Source organism: Dipodomys merriami, unplaced genomic scaffold, assembly GCF_024711535.1.
Source record: "Dipodomys merriami isolate MVZ:Mamm:240054 unplaced genomic scaffold, mDipMer1.0.p SCAF_1, whole genome shotgun sequence".
Taxonomy (NCBI): domain Eukaryota; kingdom Metazoa; phylum Chordata; class Mammalia; order Rodentia; family Heteromyidae; genus Dipodomys; species Dipodomys merriami.
The window spans coordinates 37,389,364-37,409,352 of record NW_027202270.1 but is presented as its reverse complement, the minus strand read 5'-3'; the positions used below and the strand labels follow the sequence as shown (position 1 = coordinate 37,409,352).

The 19,989-nt window shown below is 35.7% G+C and overlaps 1 protein-coding gene across 3 annotated transcripts in view; it reads right to left on the bottom strand.

Annotated features, from left to right (window-relative positions):
• Positions 1 to 19,989, bottom strand: part of Cwc22 (CWC22 spliceosome associated protein homolog) — a 54,811-nt gene that overhangs the window by 27,250 nt on the left and 7,572 nt on the right. For all 3 annotated transcript variants that reach the window (XM_070019828.1, XM_070019811.1, XM_070019819.1), the window contains exons 2-8: positions 16,770 to 16,906; positions 11,961 to 12,028; positions 10,570 to 10,695; positions 6,096 to 6,338; positions 4,674 to 4,802; positions 2,006 to 2,174; positions 1,392 to 1,445 (exon numbers count right to left, since the gene is read on the bottom strand). In XM_070019828.1, coding sequence (XP_069875929.1) covers positions 1,392 to 1,445; positions 2,006 to 2,174; positions 4,674 to 4,802; positions 6,096 to 6,338; positions 10,570 to 10,695; positions 11,961 to 12,028; positions 16,770 to 16,796 — 816 coding nt within the window. In that variant the 5' untranslated portion in view covers positions 16,797 to 16,906. The remainder of the gene's footprint in view (positions 1 to 1,391; positions 1,446 to 2,005; positions 2,175 to 4,673; positions 4,803 to 6,095; positions 6,339 to 10,569; positions 10,696 to 11,960; positions 12,029 to 16,769; positions 16,907 to 19,989) is intronic.

The window sequence follows — 19,989 nt, the reverse complement described above, 5'->3', positions numbered from 1 at the left end:
TATGAGAGCTCACACTAGGAAGAATTTCAGGTACATAAGAATTAAAGTATTGTTTAATACTAGAGAAATAAGAGTAGGTTTGACTTTAATGCTCTTGCTGATACACAGATACCACATTAGAAATGACAGTACAAGCTGGGCATTGTGGTGCATGTCTATAATCTTAGCATTCTAGAGGTAGAAAAAGGAGGATCTTGTGTTTGAGGCAAGCTGGGTAAGTTCAAGGTCAGTAGCTCTAAATCATAATGCTCTATTTCAAGAAAACAAGGGCTAACACACAACAGGGCTGATATACTTGCCCTAGTTTGATACTCAGCACTAGAAAAAATAATATACATATAAACTCAAAACCATCAAGACATGCATGAATTCAAAATAAAGACATAGTTAAAATTATTTACAAGTAAGATATTTAAAACTATTTAACTTACTCTATTTTTACATATATCTAAGTATTAGCAGGGAATACTCTTAGGTAGACTACTAGGTATTTATTAGGCTGTCATGAACACCAAGCATACAGAAATGAGTGAAGAAAATTTGTTGCTTTTTAAAACAGGACATTAGGGCTAGAGGAGTGACTTAAGTGGTAGAGTGCCTGACTAGCAAGTGGAAGGTCCTGACAAGTTCAAAACCCATTACTGCCAAAATAATCAAGGATTAAATTTTGTTCTTTGGTTGTTGGTGGTGGTCATGGGGCTTGAACTCAGGGCCTGCAAGAGCCATGAACCTGAGTTCTTTTTGTTCAAGGATAGTGCTCTACCACTTTGAGCCAGAGCTCCATTCAGTTTTCTGGTGGATAATTGAAGGTAAGAGTCTCACAGACTTTCCTGCCTAGGCTAGCTTTGAACCATGATCCTCAGATCTCAGCCTACTGAATAGCTAGGAGTAGCCACCAATGCCTGGCAATTTTCTTCTTTAAAGAAGAGCCACATACAATATTAAGTTAAATTAATCTGAGTAAGTATTTTAAAAAGTATTCTCAGTTCTGTTTATATATCAAAAATATTACATATATTTATTATGGTTTTAAAATTAAAGTATCATCCAAAGTATAGATCTCAAGACTACAAATCTGAACAAAATTAAAGATGTATCACTGATATGGCATCAATCCCATGGCACTAAATGGGATCAAGTTTTGGAAATCACTATCCATGGGCTGGAATGTGGCTTGGTGATAAAGAGTGCTTGCCTAGCATGCATGAAGCTCTAGGTGTGATTCCTCAGTACCACATGAACAGAAAAAGCCAGAAAGGGTGCTGTGGCTCAAGTGGTAGAATGCTAGCCTCGAGCAAAAGAAGCTCAGGGACAGTGCCCAGGCCCTGAGTTCAAGCCCCAGGACTGCCACCAAAAAAAAAAAAGATGAAGAAGAAAAGAAAATCACTTACCACGTTTTGGTTAATAAGATGTGCCACAAATTTTGAAGCAGTTAGGCAAAGTTGCTGAAAAGTAAAAACACAAAGTTAATCCATAAACCAAAACCAACTTTTGTGTATTTGTTGGATCTACAACTTACAAATGGACTCTTAAAAAAATATGCAAAGAGGGGCTGGGAAGGTGGCTCAGTGGTAGAGCGCTTGCCTTGCATGCCTGAGGCCCTGGGTTCGATTCCTCAGCACCACATAAGCAGCCAGAAGTGGCGCTGTGGCTCAAGTGGTAGAGCACTAGCCTTGAGCTGAATAGCTGAGGGACAGTGCCCAGGCCCAGAGTTCAAGCCCCACGACCGGACCCAAAAAAAAAAAATATGCAAGGATAATTTTTATATGAAAATAATACATAGGAAACAAAGTCATTATTCACTAAGTTAACTGTTACACAAGTCTGGTAAAGTCATCATTCTTCTGAGTTACATGTGAGGGAAACCTTAATAAAACCAGAAGAGTCTTTATGAAGTACAGTTTTTAAAAAGCATTTGTGTAGAAACCAGCATGCTTACTTTTGTTGATACCGGCTTATTAGTTTGTTCCTATGTGACAGTCTACTATAAGCTGTTCATAGATACCTTATCATTTCTTCGATAGCCTTTTCGAAAATTAAGAATCAGCCTCTTGAGGATTAATTCTCCAATTTGTGGAAATTTTGAGTTGATAATTGCCACTAATGCCGCATAAACATGGGTGAAGATTGGAGAAGCACTTTGCGCTTGCAAAACAGATCTGGACAGCAGCCCTCTGGGTATAAAAACATGGGGTCAAAAACAGTCTACTTAAGAAAAAATATTTAAAAACCAGGAATATTATTTCTTTGTAAATACTCAGAAAACTGAGCTAGAAATGTAGCTAAAGTGAGCCGGGCACTGGTGGCTCATGTCTGTAACCCTAGCTACTCAGGAGGCTGAGATCTGAGGATCACGGTTCAAAGCCAGCCCAGGCAGGAAAGTCTGTGAGACACATCTCAAATAAACAACCCCCCACGCCCTCCCACCCCCAGCCCCAGCGAGAAAACTGGAAGTGGCGCTGTAGCTCAAGTGGTGGAGTGCTAGCCTTGTGCTGAAGAGCTGAGGGACAGTGCTCTAGACCAGAGTTCAAGTCCCAAGACCAAACAAAACAAAAACAAAAAACAGAAATGTACTCAAGTTGTAAAGCACCTGCCTAAAAAGCTCAAGGTTCTAAGTTCAAACCCAAATATCACCAAAAAAATTTTGACATCTACTTAGACTATGCAGTGCAATCTTGTCTCAACAAAATAAAATAAACATATTATCATAAAAGACAAATTAGAATTAATTTTTACCATCTTATTCTAGGAAGAGAGTCTTATTAATTATATATATGAAAAAGAAAAAAGAAAGCTTCATGAGGAAACAAAACTTGAATTTGTGTTGTTGTAAGAATAGAATAAAAATAGTGGGTACTGGGGTTTTATATCTGTAATCCTAGCTACTTGGTAGGCTAATTTTAGAGAAGTGCAGTTAGAAGCAAGCCAGGTTAGATTCTTACCACTAATTAACCCACAAAAAGCTAGAAGGCATGGTTCAAGTGGCAGAGTACCAGCTTTGAGCAAAACAGCTGAGCAAGAGCAAGAGGATCAAAATATATCAGCACAAAAGGAAAAAAGAAAGAAAGAAAAAGGAATAGAAAATGAATACACTGGGCAAGATTACACCTGTAATCACAGCACTCAAGGAGACTCAGGAGGACCTTGAGTTCAAGTCCAACCAGGGCTACACAAGGAGACTGTATCAGAAATCAAATGAACAAAATTAGAATGAGCTATTATTACAATTTGTTTTCAAAAGTACCTTATCTGAAAATAGGCTGGATGCATGGCTCAAAATGATGAGAGTTCTGGCCTGACAAGTAAAGCTATGAGTTCAAACCCTAGTACTACCAAAAAAAAAAAAATTAAAAACAAAGTCATTCTCTTCTTCTCTCCTAAATTTTACTCATCACATTTCCTATTCTCTCATGCTCACCTTACTTTCATTAAAGTAGGCCATACTGTAAAGCCTAGCAAACATTATACTCTCAATAGTAAAAAGCTAAAAGCTTTTCCTTTCCTATCAGGACCAAGACAAGGATGACTACTTTCACTGTCTTCAATTCAACACACTCTTAGACATCTTAGCCAAAAAAATTGGCAAAAGAAACAAATGGAAGACAGAATTTGAAGAAGTTATAGTGTCTCTATACTCATAATCTTATATAAAGATCCTACAGACTCCACCAAAAAAAAAAAAAAAAGGACAAAGCTGATGAAGGCTGATATAAAACAATACTTAAACAATTGGGAGCATTCCCATATGCTAATGAAAAAGAAACAAGAAAATAATGCCATTTACAATAGTTACCAAAAAAAGCCTTAAGAATAAATTTAATAATGTAGATATATGTGAAAGACATTATGCTAAGAAATAAGTTAGATACAGAAAGACAAACATCCTATTACCTCATTGTATTTAGTCTAAGAAAGTTGAACTCATAGAGACAGAATAAAATGGTAGTTATTAGAGGCTGTAAGGGTAAATGATGCATTGGTCAAAAGACACAAAATTCTGTTTAGACAAGAGTAAGTTCAAGAAATCTACTATACCTCAGGTGACTATATTTTTACCACAAAGAAAAACTATTAAGGTAAATACATATGCTGAACAATGTTATTCATTAAAACATGTTCATCATAAATATATGCCATTTTAACTTGCTAACTGAAATAATCACAAAAATAATATTGGTCTGACATGGCATGTTTTAACATTCTATATTCCTCATGGATTTAAAATATTGGAGAGATAGTCAATGAAAACAAATGTGCAAAAATCATTATGTACTTTGTGGAGCTGTGGCTCAAAGTGGTAGAGCATTGGCCTTGCAAAAAAAAAGGCAGTGCATAGGCCCTGAGTTCAAGCCCTGCAACCCACCAAAAAAAAATCATTATGTGATATCACTTCTCAAGATATAAGAACTCCATAGGTTACAGTTACATAAGTGATGAGTATAGTTCTTTTTGAACAGTGTTGCCCCCCTCCCTCATTTTCTCCCAGTTTTTTCCCCTCCCATACTGCCCCCGCCCAGGATCAAGTTATTTCTTAGTAACCTACATTTTCATAGAACTACATTTTGAATAAAATTATCAATTACATTTAAAGTCAGGAAGCATAATAAATTAATGACTATTGTCCACGCAGATAAAAGCATACTATAAAATACTACATATAAAATGGCACTTACCTTCCTCTAACTATATTTTCTTGAAGAAGCTCTTGAATAATAATACTTATATTGGAAATGTTGACTTTGTTGATAAGACCATTGATAGACTTCTTCAGTGCTTCCCAGCTCATTCTCTGGTATGCTAAGCTAAAAAGAAATCAATTTTTTTTACAAAGATTAAAATTTTGTCAACAGTTGCAATATCAAGAAGCTATAATTAAAGCCATGGATAGTAAAGCAAGGCTAATGTGTGAATTCTACCTCCAAAACCAACACAACCATTAAAAGATGTGCAAACATTCCTCCTTCCTGGCTTATTTAAATCTGTTTTTTCTTTAAATAACTACATTTGAAGAAAACTTCCTGGCAATTAAGTTACCATTCAATTAGGATCACACTTTTCCTACTTAGCATCTCATTCTACTGGAGAACCTTTTCAATGTTTCAAAACTTTTTCTCTTTTTAGCACTTTCTTTCATAAATAGCTTCTTACCCTTCAAAATATGTTGAAAATATGGAAGCTCATTTATCAATTTTGTTTGACTAGGGAAAAAATAGTCTTTGCTACTGCAGTCCAGACACAGAGGTGGGGAACATCTGGTCCATGGGTCATATAAAGCCTGAGAAATCATTTAACACATTCCTGGAACCACATATAAGCTTCTCATGAGCTGCCCTTGGCTATCTATGACTGTATGAAACCTCTATGCAGCCCTCAAATAATGTATGAATATCTCAATGGCCCTTGACAAAAACAAGCAAAATAAAAGGTTCCTCAATTCAGGTAAAGAAAAGAAAAAAAAAGGAACTACCAATTTCCTTTTATATTCACACAAGAGTTTGCAACCTACACATACTGTATAAATGATCACATATAACTAATGATTATGAAACACTCACTAATAAACAGAAACCATCCCAAATCTATCCAAATGCACCTACTGTAAATAAGGCATATACCCAGTTATTTGCCTATATTATCTACAACTGTTCTTTCATAGTACATTTTTGAAGTTAAATAGCTACAACAGAGACAGAATGACCCACACCCTAAACTAGTTACAATTTAATGTTTGACAGAAAAAATCTGCTGAATCCTTGCTTAGTACAAGTAGAAAGATTCATTTTATATCTAAACTATCAATATCATCTCTTAGTCTTCTACAAAACATATAAGTGACTAACAGTCTGAAATACTAAAATAGCAAAATAAGGAATCTTTTCCTCAAACTTCTAAATTCATTCACAAAATAAAAAAAAAAAGATGGGCAAGTAGTACACAGCACTCAGCGCTTATAGAGCAAAAAAAAGAAAAGCAATTTGTAATCTCATGTCACGGCTGACTAATGTGTATTCTCAACAGTTAAAGCTAATTAGGCCTCATTTGACTTATCATTCAATGAGGAAATCACTGCTTTATAAGCTAGCACATTAACATGCCTGTTTTTGTCTGTAATCTGTTCTTGCATCATCCTAAGCTTTGCAGGAGGAATATATGCTCCACCAGTTCGAGTAAGGAGAGGATCCAGATCATCTTTTTTCTTCTTCGAAGTAGGTTCATCCTGAGCAGAACTCTGGGTTACTGAAGGTGGTGGGCTTCTTCTTCCAGGAGATGGGGATTTCCGGGACCTTTTTCGATCTGTATCTCTTTCTCTTTCTCTGCGTTTTTCTCGGTCCCTGCTTCTGTAATATTAATAGTTTTTAGAAGGAGAAAACACATCATAAAATCATTCATAGAAGGAACTACATACCAACTGAGTAAACATAAGTGGGCCCATAAACTCAGACCATGCAAAGTAGTTTAGGATGGTGAGATAGAACTTCACAAAGAAAAGACGACTACCAGGGCTCAAAGATTGCTCAAGGTTTAGCTTGGAAGCAAGCTGGGAAAAAATACCGAGAGGAAAGATGGCATTCTGCAATTTATAGGAGAACAACAAATGAAAAAAATGGCCTGGGCATTAAAGCCAGAAGAGTATAACAATCAGGAAACAGTAAGAATTCATGCATGATAATAGCTAGAAAGATGAGTTTGAGTCAAGACTGACATTTTAAATGACCGGGATCTTTTAACCTTTGTATACTGGAAATGATGGAGAATCTAAAAGTGACATGAAGGACAGTGACATGAAAACAGCATTTTAAGAAGGTAAACTGTATAAATAAGAAACCTGAGTTTACTTCCAAAAATGGCAAATATAGGTAGAAGATTACTATAAAAAAAAGTATTTAGTGCTCACTTTGACAGCACACATACTAAAATTGAGCAATACAGAGATTAGCAAAAAAAAAAAAAAAACAGTTTCTTGAGAGGATTAATATTTTATTAGAAATTCAGACAATAATAGTTAACTGAGACAATGTGAAAAAAAAACTTTGGCAACAATTACTCTTTCATCTAATATAAATGCTTATCCTTTCTTAATCCTTTTCAAACAGAAGAATATTATTCAGTGAGTCCATTAAGAATGTTTTGTTACCTTTTCCTAGTAAACAGTTTGCTCACTTAGACATTTCTTTACATACTGTTTTGGAAAGTAAGATCATTCTGCTCATGCTTCGTACAAAAATGAATTATATAAATGTAATAAACAACTTCCATATTACTACATCACTATAAAATTGTGCAGACTTTGGTAAAATCTAACAGGTATATTCAAGAAGATAAGTTTTTAAATTCTCCTTACAAAGAGAGAAAGCAGTTGCCCACCCAAGCAGCTATGGAAGAACAGTTTAGATGCTGAAATATAAGGACATGAGTGACTGCCAATGAGTACTGACTGTGCATATTAGGAAACAGGAGAAAAATTGACTAAAATAATCCACACTTAAGTCATAAAGGCAGATGCTTCAAATTCTACCCACTTATTTGCAACAGAGTTGTTTCTTATGAATGTAGCATGTTTTAATAAAGCAGTTACAACGGGGAAGTAGCTAACACTGCTTATATTCTGAAAACCAGGTGAAACAAAGCTAGTTGGATGATAAAAATCATATCCTACAAATGATCATGTTTGAACAGGCTGAACAGGGGGATATCAGGAGGAGTGTGGAAGTCTAATGAAGAAGCTGACTGAAAATGAATATAGTCACATGTCTGAAAATAGAACAATGAGACCTTTTGAATTATTTTAAGAAGGGAAACTGCAATAAGGAGAGCAATGGGGTGACGTTAATCAGGATACATTGTACACGAGTGGAAATACCACAAGTAAATCCCCTGTACAACTAATGTATACTAATGCAAAGAATCCTATTGGTTCTTTTGTACAAAAGCTATTCTCAAAGTCTAAATAAAACATGTTTTCTTCAAATTTAGCCTTTATATTCTACAGAATACATACACTGTTTGCTTCAGTGTGACTGTTTGTCCCAAGTTCATTATGTTCCTATGCTGGACCAAATACACTGAATAACACTTTACTGTATAGTCAGGGATTGCAAAATAACAAAGCAAAACAAAAACAAAATGACCATAGACTTTTATATCCAAATTGAGATGAAATCCTAGTATCAGTATCTGTAAGATGGGTAATGTCAACCTCGTGTGTATTACTCATATCAAACATGCTTCCTAACTTTAAATTAGGAAAATGAATTTTGACAATACTAAAAAAGTATACAAAATGTTTAGCTTATCTTTTAGTGGTAGTAGTTTTTCTTAAGGTGTCATTAAGATAACTGCTGATGAATTTGGCTTTTCGTGACTATTTAACCTGACATTTTAAGAATGAGTGTGTGTGTGTGTGTGTGTGTGTGTATATATATATATATATATATATATATATATATATATATATATATATATATATATATATATATAAAAACATGGGTGCTGTTGGCTCATGCCTATAATCCTACCTACTAAGGAGGCTGAGATCTGGGGATCGCAGTTCAAAGCCAACCCAGGCAGGAAACTCCATGAGACTCTTATCTCTAATTAACTGCCCCCCAAAAAAATCCAGAAGTGGAGCTCTGGCTTAAGTGGTAGAGTGCTAGCCTTGAGTAAAAGCAGCTCAGGGACAATGCCCAAACCCTGAGTTCAAGTCCCAGGCCCTGAAAAAATAGAAAGAAAGAAGAAAGGAAAGAAGGAAGAAGAGGAGTATATACTGGAATGAATAGAATTACTAAGAAGAAAACTTAACATCTACTCATGTAAGATGGCAGATTTGATCCAAAAGTTATAATGAGGGGACTGGTCCTGGTGGTTATAAAAAGGACCTTATTGAGCAATAACATATAGGAGACAAGGGTAAAAAGATAAACAGGAACATGCAGAGAGCTGACTTTATGAAAATGATGATCAAGATGAATGCACAGATGATGCAAAAAAAAAGACAATAGTTATTGGAAAGAAAAAGAACATGGGAGACAGATGACAGTTATTTTATAAAATATTAAAATAGATATTTTCACAATAAAAATATTAAAATAGAATTTATTAATTTTGTCAGATTAATTAAATATATTCAAAGTGAACCACTCTCTATATTAGGAAATCTGAATTCTTCTACTGCTTTCTATATGCTATTCAAAGGGCCACTGAATCACTATATATTATTACTTAAATAGATATTTTGAAATTAATATATTTAAAAGCTACCATTTCCGAATATTTATTATGTTCAGACATAGTAATAGAAAACAGATGTTATCTTAAACTTGAAGCATAAAAGACACTCGTTATCACACAAATTTCACAGATAAGTAAATTGCAGTTCAGCAGGAAGCTGATAAGAGTATTTTTTAATAAGATATGAACTGTCATCTATATAAATACAAAATCCATACTCCTTCTAATATGTAACTGACTCATTAAAAGGGTTAAAATACGGGCATTCTAAAGTCAATTTCAAGTAAGTTCATATTCTACATTACTTATTTCTCTATGCCTATTTGTTCTACATGCAAGTAAACAGAGAACTAGCTATGTAAGCAATTACTTTGTTAAGCAGTTGAGCATATTTCTATCTCTAACAGAACTCCAGTTAAACTCCTCTGCCTATATGGAGCATCCATTTCTTTCATTTAGCAAACAGTCTCAAAAACATGTCTCATAAGTCAGTCTCTCTTGCAATACAATATAATGACTAAAAGCCTGGGCTCTAGATCATAGACTTGGATTTTTCCACTGATAATTCAAAAATACAAATAAGTTACTTAACGTTTGTAAGCCTCACTTTCTGTAGCTGTAAAACTGATGTAATATCTGTTTCTCCTATTTACTTCAATAAGCAATTAATTCACATGTAATCTTTACTAAAAAGCTTGGTACCAACAATATCCAATTAATGCTAGCTGCTATTCTTGATGTTTTGTTATAAAAAATGAAGAAAATTAACCAAGCACCGGTGGCTCACACCTATAATCCTAGGAAACTGAGATCTGAGGATAGCAGTTCAAAGCCAGTGCAGACAGGAAAGTCCATGAGACTCTTATTTCCAATAAACCACTAGAAAACCAGAAGTGGCACTGTGGCTCAAGCGGTAGAGTGCTCGCCTTGAGCTGAAGAGTGCAGGGACAGTGCCCAAGCCCAGAGTTCAAGACCCACAACTGACACACAAAAAAAAAAAAAAAAAAAAAAAGAAGAAGAAGAAGAAGAAGAAGAAGAAAATTTAGCCAGGCATTAGTGGCTCATGCCTGTAATACTAACTACTGAGAAGGCTGAGATCTAATCAATCTAAGGATCATGGTACAAAGTTAACCTGACAGGAGAGTCCATGAGACTCCTCTCTCCATTTAGCCAGCAAAAAGCCTGAAGTGGAACTGTGGCTTAAGTGGTAGAGTGCTAGTCTTGAGCAAAAATGCTAAGGGACAGTGCCCAGGCCCTGAGCTCAAACTCAAAACCATCACAAAAAAAGAAAGGAAGGAGAGAAAAAAAATTAAATGAATGCAGCCTTTCTACAGTATTCACCTTGATTCCATGCTGCCATCGTAAGAATGTCCTCTTCTTGAACGATCATAGTCTGACCTACTGTAGTCAGACCTGCTGTAATCAAAGTAATCTCTCTCCCGGGAAGACCTTTCTTTTTCTGCATATCTAGCATAAAATAAGAAAAGAAAGTTGAATATTGAAAACAACTATATTTTAAATATTTAAGGAAGTCATATTGGTAATTCTAAAGAACTCTATAACTCAATAACACCTTTGTTAAATTTTTTATAGCAAACAGTTCATTTTGTGAATATCCCTTTATTCATTCTGGATTATAAAAATGTTCCTGTTGCACACATCAAAGCTACTTCTGGAATTCACTTTACCAGACTTGTTCATAGTGATTCATATTATCCTTAGTGGGACAAATAAAGAAGGAGACAATATATAATTAGCAGGAAAAAAGGCTAGCCTATACATAACTACTTTTGCTTAGATAGCTCATTTATCAAAACACTGAACAAACGAGACCGTCCTTTGTCTCTGTAAATACCAACTGTACTCCAAGAGGATATATTCATCATTTGCTATTCTTTCCTTTTTTGGGGGTTGGGGGACAGTACTGGTCCTTAAACACAGGGCCTCACACTCTTGCTTGACTTTTCCACTCACGACTATTGCTCTACTACTTTAGCCAAGCCTCCAGTTCTAGCTTTCTTGCAGTTAACTGGAGTTGAGTCTCCCAGAAAATGTGACGTTGGATAACAGACAAAATGAACTGAAATTACTAGCATATAAGGATAGATAGTATCATAAATATTTTACTTGAATCTTAAGTAAATACAATCAGATAACTTAAAGAGACATAAAATAAATTCATAATATTGAATAATAGTAACACAATCCATATTTCACATACAATTAACTTATACATCCATACGTACCTATTTGTGTTGAAGGGAGATATTTTGGGGAAGGAAAGAGAATGGAAGAGAAGGGGAGAAGAGGGTAGGGGAGCAGAAGAGAAGGGAAGGGAGGGGAGGAAATAAAGAAAAAGTAGATGCTTGGTGAAAGTAATAAGTAGTCATAAACCAGGGCAAGTAATTAGATGTTCATAAAGCAAATCCTCTGGTAGACATATGCTTTTCACATAAGATTATTTTTAATGGTTACAACTAAGTAAACTAACTGTAGTCCTAAAATAAATGCTGCTATACAATGGAACCATTTCCAGACTGTTGACCTTAACATAGTTACAATGATATACAGAAATATTGTACACTATAAAGAGTTATGTGAACATGTATGATTGTAGGAACTAGTAAAACTAGTAGTTCAACATCTAAACATACATTAATAGCCAAAGAGATAAATTCTTGCTTAAACACATTTACAGGCTTTAGTAGTACTCAGAACATAAAACTATTTACCTGTCTTCTGGAGAGGAACTCCTCTGATATGAATCACAGCTTTCCCTTCTGTCATGACCAGAAGAATGCTGTCATGGAGAAAGAAAGGAATATTTTGAAAATTATTTATGTAAAAAAAAACACAACAAAAACAATGATATCTGTGCCTCAGAAAATTGGAAGTATTTCAAAATTACTTCAAATCTTGTTTTACATCACAGAAATAATTCATCTTACATAGGCCTACCACTTGAGCCACAGCGCCACTTCCGGCTTTTTTCTTTTTGCTTATGTGGTGCTGAGGAATCGAACCCAGGGCCTCAGGCATGCAAGGAAAGCGCTCTACCACTAAGCGCTCTACCACTGGCCCCACTGGGGGCCATTCCAGATAAATGTCTACATTCCATACTTGTTTTCATTTTAGACCTGTATTTTATGTGGGGGTGTGTGTGTGCCAGTCCCGGGGCTTAAATGCAGGCCCTGGGTACTGTTCCTGAGCTTTTGTATCCAAGGCTACCACTTGAGCCACAGCTCCATTCCTGGCCTTTAGTAGTTAACTGGAGATAAGAGTATGGGATGGGGGAAGAGGAGGCAATATGGCTTAGTGGTAGAGTGCTTGCCTAGCATGCATGAAACCCTGGGTTCAATTCCTCAGTACCATATAAACAGAAAAAGCCGGAAGGGGTGCTGGGGCTCAAGTGGTAGAGTGCTAGCCTTGATCAAATGAAGCTCAGGGACAGTGCCCAAGCCCCAAGACCGACAAAAAAAAATTTGTAATGCCGGGCACCAGTGGCTCACGCCTGTAATCCTAGCTACTCTGGAGGCTGAGATCTGAGGATTAAGGTTCAAAGCCAGCCCAAGCAGGAAAGTCCGTGAGATTCCTATCTCCAATTAACCACTCAGAAAACCAGAACTGGTGCTGTGGTTCAAGTGGTAGAGCACTAGCGTTGAGCTGAAGAGCTCAGAGACAGTGTCCAGGCATGGAGTTCAAGCCCACGACAGACCAAAAAAAAAAAAAGTATCAAGGACTTTTCTGCCTGGGTTAGCTTTGAATTGTGATCTTCAGATCTGTCTCCAGAGCAGTTAGGATCACTATCACCTGGCTAGACCAAATATTTTTATTTTTGTGGGGAAAAAAAGGTAGGAAAGAAGAGTGCTCAAATTTTTTATTCTACTTACTCAAGATTTTATTCCTATGAACTAAATTATAAATTCATACAATAGCATTTACATAAATAGCTGCTCATGGTGAAAAAAGATAATTAATTTTAGAGGTTTTCTAGAAAGATCATGTTTGTTTAATTCTTACAACATAGCACTTACCTTGTATTTCCTTTGGCTTAACAAACACACATTTAGTATGAATAACTAAATATGGATAAAATAAACAGCTAGAAGAAGCTAACAAATATATTTATCAAAATCCATGCTTATTTTCAACAAATATTATTTGACCATCTGATTTAAGTGGTACTATGTTAGATGATAAGAATTAAACATTTAGGGCTAGGAAGGTGGCTCAGTGGTAGAGTGCTTGCCTTGTATGCCTGAGGCCCTGGGTTCGATTCCTCAGCACCACATAAGCAAAAAGAAAAAAGCCGAAAGTGGCGCTGTGGCTCAAGTGGTAGAGCATTAGCTTTGAGCTGAAGAGCTGAGGGCAGCGCCTAGGTCCAGAGTTCAGGCCCTACGACCGGACACCCCCCACCAAAAAAAGAATTAAAGCATTTATGATGAAGGTTCTGGAAAAATTAGGAATCCAGGGAACATTCCTCAATACAATAAAGGCTGTATATGACAAACCTACAGCTAGCATTATACTTAATGGTAAAAATCTAAAGCCATTTCCTCTTAACTCAGGAACAAGACAAGGATGTCCACTCTCTCCACTTCTCTTCAATTTAGTATTAGAAGGCCTAGCTACAGCAATAAGACAAGATGCAAACATAAAGAGGATCCAAATAGGGAAAGATGAAGTAAAACTCTTCTTCTTCGCAGATGATATGATCCTGTATTTAAAGAATCCCAGACTCCACTCCCAAATTACTTAAGCTGATTCAAAGTAGCAGGGTATAAAATTAACCCTCAAAAATCAATGGCTTTTCTGTATGCCAACAATGAGAAAAGTGTGGCTGAAATCAGGAAAGCAACTCCCTTCGTAATAGCCTCACAAAAAATAAAATACCTAGGAATTAACCAAAGAAATGAAGGACCTCTATGATGAAAACTTTAAAAACCTGAAAAAGGAAATCAAAACAGAACTTAGAAAGTGGAAAACCCTCCCATGATCCTGGATCGGAAGGATCAACATCGTGAAAATGGCAATACTTCCCAAGGCTATCTACAAATTCAAGGCGATACCTATCAATATTCCAGCCTCATTCTTCAAGGAAATAGAAGAGGCAATCCAAAAATTCATATGGAACAATAAAAGACCCTGAATAGCAAAAATGATCCTTAACAGAAAGAACAGTGCTGGAGGAATATCAATACCAAATTTCAAACTCTACTACAAAGCCATAGGAATCAAAACAGCTTGGTACTGGCACAAGAACAGACCTCAGGACCAATGGAATAGAATTGAAAACCCAGAAATGAACCCACAGACCTATAGCCATCTAATCTTCAATAAGGGAGCTAAAAAAGTAGAATGGAAGAAAGACAGACTCTTCAGTAAATGATGCTGGCAAAATTGGTTAATCACTTGTAGAAAACTAAAGCTAGATCCTTATATATCACCCTGCACCAGAATCAACTCCAAATGGACCAAAGACCTCGGAGTCAAAGCAGACACTGCAAACATTACAGGATGGAATAGGAGAAACCCTAGGTCTCCTTGGCACAGGCCGAAATTTTCTTAAAAGAGACCCAGAAACACAACAAATCCAAAGTTGGACAAATGGGATTGCATGAAATTGCAGAGCTTCTGCATAAAGACATAGCTACCAAGATCAACAGAAAGCCCACGGATTGCAAGAAGATCTTCACTAGCCATAGAACAGACAAGGGTCTCATATCTAAAATATACCTGGAACTCAAAAAATTAAATCCCCTAACAACAAATCCTCAAAGAAACACCTGCCCAATAAATAAGTGGGCTAAAGACTTAAAGAGAAACTTCTCTGAAGAGGAAAGGAGGATGGCCAATAAACACATGAAGAAATGCTCAACCTCCCTAGCCATAAAAGAAATGCAAATCAAAACAACATTGAGATTCCACCTCACCCCAGTTAGAATGGCTATAATCAAGAACTCTAATAACAGATGCTGGAGGGAATGTGGCCAGATGGGAACCTTACTGCATTGTTGGTGGAAGTGTAAACGTGTTCAACCACTTTGGAAAGCAGTATGGAGGTTCCTCAAAAAACTCCACATAGAGCCTCTATGACCCAGCAATCCCACTTTTGGGCATTTACCCAAATGATCACAAACAAGACCACACTAAAGCTACCAGCACAACTATGTTCATTGCAGCATTATTTACCATAGCTAAGATATGGAACCAACCCAGATGCTCCTCAGTAGATGAACAGATCAAGAAAATGTGGTATATATACACAATGGAATTCTGTGCCTCCATCAGAAAGAATGACATTGCCCCATTTGTTAGGAAATGGAAAGACTTGGAAAAAATTATACTAAGTGAAGTAAGCCAGGCCCAAAGAAACATAGGTCCCATGGTTTCCTTTGTTTGCAATAACTAGTATATGTCTGAGACAAGCAGAAATGGTCAAATAAGTTGATGTTAGGCGAAATGAACCCCAAGATAAGGATTCAAATGTTTTTTCTTTCTTGCGATTGTTTCTAACATATTTATAAGATGATTTCTTTGTTGCTTTGTATGTCTCTCCCCCATGGTATAATCCATTTTTTCCACTGTATTTGAAGTTGGTACAATTTGTTGAGGGGAAGGGAAAAAACAAATTGTTTAAATAGGGATAGAGGTGGACCCATTGCATCAATGAAATGTACACGCAGAACAGTTTTGAGAAAGTGAGTACAGTTCTGGTTTCCTGGTACTCTTCTGACATCACGCCTAGAAATCACAGTAGCTTCTCTGTTCATACTCCCAGGCACTCTTCCCCTACATATATGTTAGCTCTCTTGACTAGTGTCAGTCTCTTCTCAAATGGCTCACTTCCTTTCCAAAAGCCCAACACTCACCTCCCTACTATAAACTGTACTCCATCAGTGTTATTGATCATATTACTTTTACTATAGCTAATCTAGCAGTGAACACTAACATATTACTTATGTATCAAATTTATGACTTTTTGTTTCCTCATTCTAATAGGTAAATTCCATAAGAATAAGGATTTTTGTGGTTCAAAGTCATTACAATACATTTAAGAACTGCATATGTGTGTGTTGAATACATAAATGCCTACCAAGTACAGCATAGTATAGTGCCAATATGTGCATCTGAAATATGGAGCAACAAGTTCATAAAATGAACAGACATGCAGGAACCCAGACTAGTCAAAGGAAGGGAACATCTGCCTTCCAAGTCACAGTTAGGAAACAAACTCCTAGAGAATGATCATGGAATTTCCTACACCATTTCTAATTTACTTTCTTTTGCATTTGCTCATTCACATGATTTAGGTAGGTATTGATGTGGGCATGTATGTGTACACACATACAGAACATACACATCCTCTCTCATGCCCCTTTGCACATGTTTATTCCCATCTGGCCAAGTATCTACCTTAAAATTTAATGGTGTTACTAAGAGGTATGATGCCATCTTATTGGCTTATTCTAATATTCTAATTATATAAATGTATTGTCACTTATTAGCCTACATCTTCTGTCATAATTTTAAACACTTACCTTTATATGTGCTACACTGCTTTTCATTTTGTTGCCAGCTGATCCACTAAACCAACAACTCCTCACCTAGTCCAAGTAATAAGTACTCAGAGAACTGAATTCCTTGACAGTTCACTTTTTCTGCCTGCAAACATCACCTACAAAACACAACAAAAAAGGCTTTAACACTGAGAAGCAATGTGTGAAATATCAATACATTTTTATCCTCACAATGGACATTAAATCACAATGGACATTAAATTATTTTTATAATCGATAATCAGTTATAACCAATAACTTAAAATATGTAAGAATCAGATCTGCAAAACAATATGCATAACACTTATTTCAGCAGTTTTAAAAAAGTTCTATAAGAAAAAGAGCAAACAGAAAACTTTATTCTAATGATTTAAAGGAATAAAACAATATGAAAAGAGAGAAAACACTTTCCTTGAAAATACTATCAGTGGAAGGGATGTAAACCTTCATCATGAAGCAGTAGTATTACTATTATTATTTTTAGACCTGAGAAAATAACCAAGTAAGAGAAACAGTAAGCTAAAAAACATTCAATGTTTCGGGCTGGGAAGGTGGCTCAGTGGTAGAGCGTTTGCCTTGCATGCCTGAGGCCCTGGTTTCGATTCCTCAGCACCACATAAGCAAAAAGAAAAAAGCCGGAAGTGGTGCTGTGGCTCAAGTGGTAGAGCGCTAGCCTTGAGCTGAAGAGCTGAGGGACAGCGCCCAGGCCCAGAGTTCAGGCCCCACGACCGGACCCAAAAAAAAAAAAAAAATGCAATGTTTCTATACAAAGTATGAACGAACAACCATGTTTATGCAATAAAAAGTATTTGACTAAAAGCATACTATGTCTGGAAATATACAGAGCTAAACTAAAATGTAAAATCTACTGAAAGCAGTAACCTTCAGATGTACATGCACATTTGAGAACTAAGTAGTTCTGAATAAACCTATAAACCTATGCATTTATTGAATTCTAAAATATTTTGTTAAATACATTTTAGTCATTTTTTGCAAAATGAATTGTTAATGTTTACACAGAACTGCCATTCAAGCATTTTACAGGAATTAAATAACCCCATTTATCAAAAATAAATTGAAATAGAAAAAAATGGAAGAATTTAAGAGAGGCAAAGAATACAGAAAAAACACTGCTCATTATAGAAAATAACTGAATACAACTAGGAAAGGTTCTAGGGTTTTGAACTGAAGGCCTCTGGTTACTGGCCTGCTTGGTAGGCTCATGTTTTACCACTTGAACCACACTGTCTTACTTTTTTTGCTGGTTATTTTGAAGATGAAGTCTCTGCTCTGGCTGACTTCAAATACTGATCCTCCGAATCTCAGTCCCTTCAGTAGCTAAAATCACGGGCATGAGGGGTTAATGTGGCTCAGTGGAAAAGCACTTGTCTAGCAAGTAAAAGGCCAAAAATCATACATCAGCCACTAGCACCTAGCTATGAAAAAGGATTTTTAACTGGAGCACTAGAAAGTGTTAACAGACTACATGATCTAATTCCTTGTTTTTAAAGTTATGAACATGGAAAGTCAGTTAATCATTCAAATGTGTAACTAGAAATGTAGAGTAAGGATATGTATTCATTTCACTAGACAACAGACACAAATAGTAAGTCTCAATACCATTAAATGATGCACAGCTGCTATTACTGTTGTGGATAGACATAGAAAAACTTCTATTATAATGGTTATCAGGTGATGGAACCATAGATAGACAGATAAACAGACAGACAAGGTTCTTTTACAAAATTATCAATGAAAGATTGTTGTAATCTAACACCACCACTTATGGTTTTACAACTGCAGATACACTACCATGACTAATTTTATATAAAGCCTCTTTATAGAAAGCCTGTTTCTTTTAATTAGTTACTATTTCAGTTATATATAAAGTGTAATCTTTTATTTGTGACTGTCAAGTTATCCTGGAAAGAACTATTAATTCATTCATTCCTTCTCTTTCACATACATACACACATTCTCTCCTGTTCTCTCTTGATCTTCCTCCCTTTCTCCTCCTCTTCCCTTATTTGAAGATGGTATAGTCTTACACATAAAAGATCCTCAATATGCCATCAGATTCTTGGATCTGAAATACACTTTTAGCAGAATACAAAAATCAATAGCTTTTGTTATATGCCAACAACATATCCACTGAAAGGGAAAAAGAAGTCAAGAAATTCTATTCGTAATACCCTCAATTAGAAAATGAAATCAAAAACCAAAAAAACCCGAGGCACAAACTTAACCAAAGATATTAATAGACCTCTATACTGGGAACTATTGAACAATGAAGAATTTGTAGAAGACAAGAAAAGACAAAAAGAACTATGATTGTGGATTAATAGAAAACTAAAACAGCTATGTTATCAAAAACAATTCTATAGGTTTGATGCAATTTCCACCAAAATTTCAATGATATTCTTTACAGAAATAGAAAAAACAATGCTAAAAATCATATGAAAACATAAATAATCCTAAGTGGTCAACTAGAAAGAGGAATGCTGGAGGTCTCACAATATCTGACTTCAAACTATACTATAGAGCCATAGTGTTGTTAAGACAGAGCTAATGGCACAACAGATGCACACACCAAGCAATGCATACACCAATCCAGAGATAAGCCCATGAAGCTACAGTCACCTGAATCTTGACAAAGGTACCAAAAACATATACTAGAAAAAGACAGCCTCTTGACAAATGGTTCTTTTTTTTTTAATATAGGCTTGTTCATGTTCAAAAATGAAACAAAAATCAAATCAAAATCAGTCAAAGATCTTAATGTCATACCCAGATCTTTGAAACTACTACAGGAAAACAAAAGGGGAATTTATTTACATCTAATAGGCAATGACTTTCTAAGAAGGACTTCAATGGCTCAGAAAATAATAGCAAGAATTGATAAATATAGGGCTGAATTAAATTAAAAAGCTTATGTACAGCTAAAGAAACAATTAAAAGGATGAAGAGACAATCTAGACAATGGAAGAAAATGTCTTCTAGAGAGTCATCTGACAGGAGGTTAATACCTCAAATAAATAAACAAGTCAAAAAACTAACAACAAATGACAAAATAAGCCATGTCCCAATAAAGGGACAATGTAATTATACAAATGCTTTTCAAATGAAGAGTACCAATGGAAATAAACACATGGAAAACATGTTAGACATCTTTCCCCATCAGGGAAATGAAGATCAGAACTAC